Source organism: Genypterus blacodes, unplaced genomic scaffold (genome assembly GCF_046128005.1).
Source record: "Genypterus blacodes isolate CSIRO-AG114 ecotype Tasmania unplaced genomic scaffold, CSIRO-AGI_Gbla_v1 ptg000029l_1, whole genome shotgun sequence".
NCBI classification, from domain to species: domain Eukaryota; kingdom Metazoa; phylum Chordata; class Actinopteri; order Ophidiiformes; family Ophidiidae; genus Genypterus; species Genypterus blacodes.
In genome coordinates this window covers 5289319-5298106 of record NW_027466842.1, presented here as the reverse complement: position 1 = coordinate 5298106, position 8788 = coordinate 5289319, and the positions used below count along the sequence as shown (strand labels likewise).

The 8788-nt window shown below is 43.7% G+C and overlaps 1 protein-coding gene across 9 annotated transcripts in view; it reads right to left on the bottom strand.

Moving 5' to 3' along the window:
• Positions 1-998: 998 nt before the first annotated feature.
• Positions 999-8788, bottom strand: part of kmt2cb (lysine (K)-specific methyltransferase 2Cb) — a 57872-nt gene continuing 50082 nt past the window's right edge. For all 9 annotated transcript variants that reach the window (XM_076144897.1, XM_076144899.1, XM_076144898.1 and 6 more), the window contains 14 exons: positions 8526-8673; positions 8197-8381; positions 7833-7969; positions 7443-7725; positions 6662-6801; positions 5826-5939; positions 4588-5710; positions 4324-4460; positions 4082-4224; positions 3796-3970; positions 3553-3669; positions 3377-3450; positions 2914-3022; positions 999-2814 (listed from right to left, as the gene is read on the bottom strand). In XM_076144897.1, coding sequence (XP_076001012.1) covers positions 2722-2814; positions 2914-3022; positions 3377-3450; positions 3553-3669; positions 3796-3970; positions 4082-4224; positions 4324-4460; positions 4588-5710; positions 5826-5939; positions 6662-6801; positions 7443-7725; positions 7833-7969; positions 8197-8381; positions 8526-8673 — 2978 coding nt within the window. In that variant the 3' untranslated portion in view covers positions 999-2721. The remainder of the gene's footprint in view (positions 2815-2913; positions 3023-3376; positions 3451-3552; positions 3670-3795; positions 3971-4081; positions 4225-4323; positions 4461-4587; positions 5711-5825; positions 5940-6661; positions 6802-7442; positions 7726-7832; positions 7970-8196; positions 8382-8525; positions 8674-8788) is intronic.

Here is an 8788-nt window from a genome sequence, read left to right as displayed (position 1 = left end):
TGAATTCTGTGAAGGTTGTTCTGATAATGCTGCTTTGAAATAGTTTTTTTCCGGTGGTAAAACAATACAAAAAAGGCAATTGCAAGGACACACAACTACGAGGTCACGTTTTTGTAAGGGATTCAAATTTCATCAGCACACTGGCGTCATCCCTGATGCACACAACTTCACCAACAGATGTCAGTGTGTCTTTAATCTCATCGAATCGGATAATAGGCAATGCTTGCGATGTTTGCAATCTCAACTGTCAACTGTTCAGTTTAATTACAGTTATTTCGTTATTGTTGAGTATAATTTGAAACTCTCTACTTTGTGCAATTTGGGATTTTCCACGTTTGCATTTTCAAGACAGAGAAAGATAGACAGTTGCAGGAACACATGCGGGAACACAATTACACAACTCACGTTTTGATGCATGATATGTAATTCCTGTTGCGCAGCATTTTTAACTAATGTAGTCACTGTAAATCTATGTGATTATTAGGGTCGGGTGTTTGTCTCTAAGCCTTTTTTAGACACATCAAACTCAGAGAAGTGTTCTGGACATTTAGTTTACAACACAATCTTCAAATTTCAAATTTGAGATTTTACACCAGTTTCATGAAAGTGCTCTTGGCTTATCAATATTTCTTCCTCAGATGTGATGTCATGATCTGAAGCAAAACAGCTGCCAGATAAGAAGCCTTTTCCTGTTTGGGAAGCTGTGAGACTGTTTGTTTTTAACAAAACATTGATATATGAAGGTATTTCTATAAGTAATACATTTTTAAATGTTTTAAACAGGGCAACCCGATAACTTCCTTTTATTAGGATTATAATCATTAGTTATAATTCATGGTGTTTCAGGGCAGATCTCAGTTAGGCATATTTTACAGACATGTCAAGGTTGTTTATTACACTGTAGGTGTCCATGCCATGTGAAGGTCGTCCACATCCACAACTCCCTCGTGACCGAAGGGACCCAAGGACTCTGAAAACACTGTAGACACACAACATGCTAAGATGTAAAATAGTTTATTTTTGTAAATGTTTCTAAATTCAATTCCACAAACTTCAAACCTCATACTCTGTACACTTCAAAAGGCATTTTTTCCAAAAAAAAACAAACAAAAAAATCTGACTACTTTACAGGACCAAGAAAATGTAGCACAAACACACTGGCAGGATGATGTAATATCATACAAGAGAAGAAAAATATCCAAGAAACAATTTTGTTACAACCATTCATTGAGAAAATATATACAATTGAGTCTTCGGAAAGTTAAAAAAATACATGCCATATACATTACAAGTTCTAAGACTGTCTCCAAAATTTTACAGTCGACTTGAAATTGTGCACGCAAAACTCTTCCATTTCTACGCATGTGACCTGTGAAGTGTCAGTATAAGAAATATTTCTGATTAAGGAGAATGCCAACTCTGTCCAAAAGGTAGAACAGCCTACTGCTCCAAATACTCCGATTCCCCCATGATTCTTTCTGTCACACATTGATTCGTCTAATATCCTTAGACATATCTACTTGTAAAGGCAAAGTTAAAACAAAATCAGGTAAATACACAATGGTGTTCCTATTCCTATTTGTGTTAAAAAGTTAAAAAGTTCTTTTTGGGCTTCAAAACCTAATTCACAGTTCTTTAAAATCAAACCTGATTAACAGCAAACAGACCCGAGTGATCTCTTACTATCTGAAGAGTTCTTTTGATTCTGTAACTGATAACTCATTACCACATTAGTCAACAAAAATATTTCTTTTCTGAGTGGTCAAAGTATGTGTAAGTCACAAAACACTACGCTACAATACCTTACTTTTAATACAACAAAATACTTTGTGAATTATTGTAGTTATATTACAAATTCTGTACAAAATAATCATAATATATACTCTCAAACTGAAATAATGTCCATCTTAAATAAATTTTAACAACAAACAGAACAAAAAAAACAATTTAAAAACACCCAAACATCAAGAAGGTTAAGGTAGTATTTGGTCGGTTATTCCTATAGTTTTCTTTATGTACATTTATACAAAAGTAACAGCATGTCTTCTTCAATCTTCAAAAACAATAGCAATCTAGCCTTCTTTAACTCAATCTCATCATTTTGAGAATAAAATTCATTCACTCAATAATAAATACAAAACCTCTCGAATTTCACACAAATCACATGACAGAGACCTATGTTAAAACTGACTCATGGAATCAAGTATCTTAAAATTTTTTGTGTGTGTGTGTTTTTTCTCCTTAATTTTTTAGTGCAAGTTAATATTCCCTTCGCAGTATTCATTGCTGTACATTCCTCGTTCAGTGATGTCTACATTTAGTCATACGGTATACATTAACAGTATGAAACGAAGGGCCTGCCCTTGGTAAGCAATAAGGCCGCACCCCGCACAGTGCTCACTCATTCGCTGGTGGATTCGGCGTCCCATGTAAACCAAACAAACACACAGACACATACAGACAGATAGACGGGAGGCAGCTCATGAACCAGAGCCTCTCACATATGGCACAAGTCACATCCTGCTACTGTGTTCGATTTCCCCCTCCTCCACCCGCTCCTCCTAGATGACGACAAGCCGAAACGGAACATCATTCAACCTCTCCGAGGGTCCGGGCCTTCTGCTCATTCATACAAAGAAGTGACGCAGTTCTCTCTCTCTCCGTGCAGAGATTCGGGCATCCGTGCTATAGGGAGGAATGCATTTGTTGTTTCCATTTTGCTCAGTTAATCCACTTCCTGCATTCAGGAGCTCCACAGTGGCAAGCGATCTTGTGCTGACCCTCCGCAGTGTCAAACTGGTAGTCAAAGCACAGCTGGGGAAAGCAAGAGACATGTTTGAGTGTCGCACAAACGGCAATGAGACTGAAAAAATGAAGGCAAAATGAAGGCGTGTTCAACCAAACGTAACCCACCTCCTCTCCTTTTTCAACTCGGCGATTGCAGGTGATGATGATTTTGTAACCCCTTTCAAATGTTACCACCTCAGCAACACAGTTCGGGGCACAAGAGTGGTTGATGTATCTTTACAGGAAGACACGTGAGAGAGAATAATCAAACATCACGAGGTAAACAATGTGACATTCAAATTTTCACAATTACGGCCACTTGAAGTGAACGCTTGTGTCCTAAATTGGGAAAACTCTGCAAAACAATTTACTGTGGCATTTGTGCTTCGTCTCTTTACTGTTGGCATTCAGCTTTAAAGACTGTAACCGTCTTTTTCCTGCCTTAAAAGCAATGTCGTTATAGTTTAAATTCAATGTCAATTCAAACTGCTCGGAAACAAAAAAGTAATGTCAGACAGGCCAACACAAGTTAAATTGAATAAGAATGTGTGCACGGCATTCAAATTCAGAACCCAGGCGGTTTCCTTACCTTGCGAGCCCTCCAGTTCGTGAGGCATCGACAACATGTTCGCTGTCAATGCGGAACATGAACACTGCTCGGTTCTGAGGAGGAGAGTGAGGAAGGATTACCGTCTCGCACTTCCGACAAAACTTCTGATAGGAGCTCATTTCAGTTGCGACGCAGTACAAACAGCCCGTTTTTACCTGTAATCTATAGGTCTTCTCCTTCCTGATAGCGACCTCGTTTCGGAGGACGGTTCCGTTGTATTCAATCACCATCGTTTGTTTTTCAATGTCTCTGGCAGCAAACAGCCCGAGTCCCTGGGGAGAAATCACACAAGCAGCTATTCACTCTGTTCACAGGAAACCGAAGCTTAGAGCCGCCTCAGGTTTATTCCATCACGACTGTCACTCTGAGAAATCCTAATAAATTGTTGTAAGACCGACCTGGATGCGAGAGCGGCCCAGGTAGATGTTGGCTCTCCACTCGCTCTTCATCCAGCGGTACTGGGAGGACCTGGGATGCACTACAGGAGGCTTGGTGTGGGGGGCGGCGCCTTCTCCTTGGGCTATATTCTGATTAGACCTGGCGCCGCTGCTGTATACCATCTGTGACTGTGGCCTTGAAGTTCAGAGGGGTAAAGTCCTTAACATAACAACTGGAAAACTGAGAACCTCCAACTATAATAATCACTGCAAAATGCTTTCAACATCAACTTCACCCCAAAGTTACCTTATCACCAGTGAGGAGGAGAGGGCGCTGGACTTCGGCTGGACACGGGCACTGCCAGCTGGGTTGAACAAGAGAGGCAACTCCACCAGAGGGTTGCGTCCATAACGGAATGAGTAGCTTTCACAGGCCTCCACTCCAGGGAGCTGGAATAGAGCGGAAAAATAGGTTCAAATTCTCCAGCCTGTACAGAATGGGATCTAGTGATTTGTTTAAATTTAGCCGGAATGAAATAGGCTACGAACCGATTCACTGATCTTGACAACTGCAGGGACTGTGAGCCCAAACAGGTCCTCGCCTTTTAGGTACACGGGGAAGAGTTTCAGAGTTGCCGACTCGGCTCTTTTATCAGCAACGGGACCCAGAACTTTATCCCACACTCCTATAAACAGACACACACACACAGATTGGTTAGAAACTATACACCAACCACAAGCAGCCACCTGCAGGCAGTAGACTGATTACAGAAACAATAATCATCTTCCTAAAAATAGTCAAATGGTGCAAACCTTTCGCAGTGGTGTCAGTCAGAACCAGGTCCTGGTAGCCGTGTTCAATAACTCTGATGGTGAACTCTGGCAGCTCCTCTCGGTCATCAACGGAACAGACATAACGGCAGCGACGGTTGCCGTGGCGCATGCTCCAGTAAATGCGACAAGCCTCGTAGCCAACTGGGTAGATGGCCGTAGGAGAATGGAAGACTGCCATCTGGTGTGGGGTCAGTTGGCCCATGGCGTGCAACACCAGACTGCCTACGCGAAAGGTGTAGCCGAGCTCGGGCTGCTGGACAGCGGTGGCAATCTGACGCACTTCATCTCTTTGGACGTAGACACGACGGAAGACAGCGAAGCAACGCAGCTCGTGTTCCAGTGCCTGCCCAGCTGTGCCCCTGGGCCTGTGGGCGTGGCATAACATGGTCTTGTCCTTGAAGAAGGTGCACTGAGCTTGCAGAGCACAGGTGAAATGGTAAACATTGGTACAGCGGAGGCGGTGACAGCCACTGGTGGCGCCAGTCTGCTGGCAGTAAGCGCAGCGTATTGTTTGGCCGCGCCGCAGTGCCAGGTCCACATTAATAAGGGCGCCCGCCTGTGTTTCATACACCTCAGTTGACCACAGTGCACAGTTTAGGTGGACCCACACATCGAGATCCAGGTTGAGCAGTCGAGCAGGGCCATCAGTGTTCCCATCTCCAAACTGGTGGCAAAAACAGCAACGCCTCTGGTCACGCAGTGAGACAGACGGACGCAGGGAGGCCCCTAATTTCTTCAGAAGTTCATCAATTTTGTCCTCATCTGGTAGCTGTGAGTTCCCTCTAGGCACTAACACCTGGATGGTCCACTTCCTCCAGCGGAGACCCTTCTGTCTCTTTCCCTGGTGCCAGCCATCCTGGTGGTGGGCCCTTGGCCGGGCCTTCAGCTTCACTGTCACCTTGATGGCATCAGACTTGGTCTCTGTCTTGGGTGTCTCGTTTGCCATGGGGAAGGGGATGGGAGAGGTGGACGGGGGAGAATGTTTGGGCTGAAGCTGGGCCAGGCAATGAACGTCCAGCGAGGACATGTTGTTACTGTACTGGTGCTGGGCTTTAAACAGGCTCTCCTTCTGCACTGAGTCTGGGAGAAGAGCGACCGATTCCTGAAAAGATCAAATAAAATCGTGATCAAGATGTCCTGAGAAGTCTATAATATTAACTGCTTTCAATTTAGACTAACACTGATGTCATTTGTGGATGGGTTTTAGAGGGGCCAACCTTATTCTCTGTGACTGATCTCGATTGTGAGGGTGACGACGACGAGTAGAGAAGAAAACAGCTGTGACTGCAAAAGACCAAGTCCGCCTCAGATTTGAAATGACGTCCAGGTTCCTTGTGAGGGAAATCACATCATTAATAGGCTGAACAAAGAATAAAGGGATACAGTCTGACCAATGTGAATATGTCAAATTTAAATGACATTAAATTCACCTATAATATACAAATAATCAAAACACCCTAAGGACTGGAGTCACAGGCCATCCTGTTTAACCCTGTAATTGATCTGAAATGGATTTCACTCCAGGAGGGCGGAGTTACGTAATCAGAGGATATGTGCCGTACCACCATGGTGCTCTGTGTGTGTGCAGTGTGTACATGTGTGTGTGTGTGTGTGAGCCTTCGGGCCAAAAGTGGATTATATATCCTCTGATGTAACGTCTGGGCATCTGATCCCGGCCTATCTAGGAAAATCAATACAAAGCATGACCCTTCTCTGTCTGAATGTTTACATTTTACATTTGGTTTGGAATCTCTCACTTCCGACTCTATCTCTTCACTAATTGCTAATTAGTCTCCAACAATGACCAAAAATAGAGCTTTCTATTATGTAAAATCTCCAAATCCTGTTACCTGCTTCCTTTCTAATTACTATTTTCTCTTCCACTTCTCCTGCATTACTCAGTCTGTGACGTTACAAGCATGAGAGATCTAAAGTTTAAAAATAAGTTTTATATAATGGAAGGATAAGCAACGCATTATTCACGCTGAGGTTGAAGGGTGGTCTGCTCACTTGATATCCCGCCCTGCCACTGTTTATCTTATCTATACGATACCTTCATGTGGGCGGGGAGGTCCTTAATGGATTTCTTCACACCATTTCCCAGGACCACCACCTTACAATTGCAGCACCACTGAGCCTTAGATCCGGGGCTGCCAGGGGTCTTGTGGTCAGGTCTTCGAACTACAACGGAGCCTGAGGAAACAGAAAGCCCGTTTTTTTAGAAATGCTATCCATTACATAAAGATGTTGTCTGATATATTACTGTAATAGAATTATATTATTAATATTACTGTAAGAGAATTTTTCAATAGTTATTAGCTTGGAAAATAAATAATATTACAGAAGTAAAAGAAATGATACTCATTATTTGAGGCAAACACCCCTGGCCTTTGCATTTCCCATAAAAGCTTTTGTGCTTTCAACATTCATCAGAGTTATGTCTCACGCTTTGACAGCACAAAGTATGAGCTTGTATACAGCTATGCTCTGAAGACTCTAACTCTATCTCATTAGCTGAGAGGGAATCACTGTCTGAAATCAATAACATTGTCTGTCAGCACCTGGGCCAGACGCTTTCCAGAGCCCCAAATAAATAATGACATGCAAGACAAAAAGGCCATATGTAAACACTGTTAAGAGAGACAGTTGCACCTCTGGAGGACTTCATGGAAGCAATTGGGTGATGAGGTTGCTCTGCTGCTTTATACATCTTCACAGGTTGACATGACAACATTACTTAGCGGAAATCACAAATCATTTATTACAATAAATGCTGTATTTAATAAACTTGGGGCAAAGGGCAATATTCTCTCATTTGGGCTTGATTCTCCTACCTGTGCTGTCAGGATGGAAGCGGAGGTGATGCATCTGCTGCTGTGACATCATCCCCTGAGCTCCGCCGGGCCTTATGAGTTGGCCCGGTCGCCCGTGGAGACCTAGGGTGTCCCCACATCCCTGGAATAGCATGGGAGGCCGAGGCTCCATGACATGAGGCCCCACCCTTGGACCGCCGAGCATTGGTAGGGGTCCCCTGTCTGGCGTACTGCTGACCTCATAGCTGCTCGGAATCTTGACGCACAGCAGGTCTGATATAGCTGCCACCACACCCGTGATGTTCTGAGAAAATAATAAATATTTCATTTGGTTTAATCGGGCTCACCAATAAGGCCTGCTCTTTGAGTGCTAAGATTAAGTTCATTTTCTGTGAATAGAATTCTTCTTACCTCTGCTGCAGCTGGTCTCAGTGTGATAGCCACAGACACCAGCCCTTGCTTGGAATCATTAGACACGGTGCCAAAAGCTGAACCAAAGAACATTGCTGAAGGCTCAGTCTTGATGTCTTGAAGTTTGATCTCTGTCCCTATAGGGTTAAAAAGAGAGGACATTCGGCAAGAAAGCCATGTTGTTTACAAAACTACACAGATGGTCCTACAAAATCTAACTAAGTAGTTCTAGTAAGCTACTTCAGCTGGTATGCTAGAGTTGTGTGTTTATTTAGTATACACAGAACATCTAAATAGTACTGAATGGAGTCTTAGGAATAAATGCTTTAAGCGCTGTGATCATGGTGGACTTGTGTCTATTTACCTTTCCCATCTGGTGCTGGAAGCATGGGGAGGACAGGAGACAGGCAGGGGGAGAGCGGCTCTTCCTTCACCCGTGACAGGTCTGGGTAACGACTGATCTCCATGCCGACTACGCTCTCGGGAGAGGAGGAGGGTACGAAACTGTCAGGCGTGTCCCTGTCCTTGCAAGGCTCCTGTCCTCGGTTACTGTTTACAATTTTGTGGGGGAGAGATAAAAATGTCATCATTGGGAAAAAAAGGAAAAAAGATGCAGCTCAATCAACGACGATAGCATATAGTCATATAGAGTGCAACAGCTCCCTCTCCATGAGCCTGGAGGCAGCGTTTTACCTGAGCTCCTCCTGGTTATTGTGGGGAGGGGTGGGGAGGGACGCTGGAACATCCACAGTTTTGGGTCCTTGAGCAATAGCCCGAGCTAGCAGATCCTCCTCAGTCCTGAATGGGACGTGTAATGGCTTTGGGACCAGGCCTTTGGACACTGTATGAAACAGCAGCACATTCACATCATGGACATACACGCCATACTTACTATACCTCATTTGTAATGTTAAGGTCTATGTGACAAAATATGTCTCCTAAAACATGACATTCAG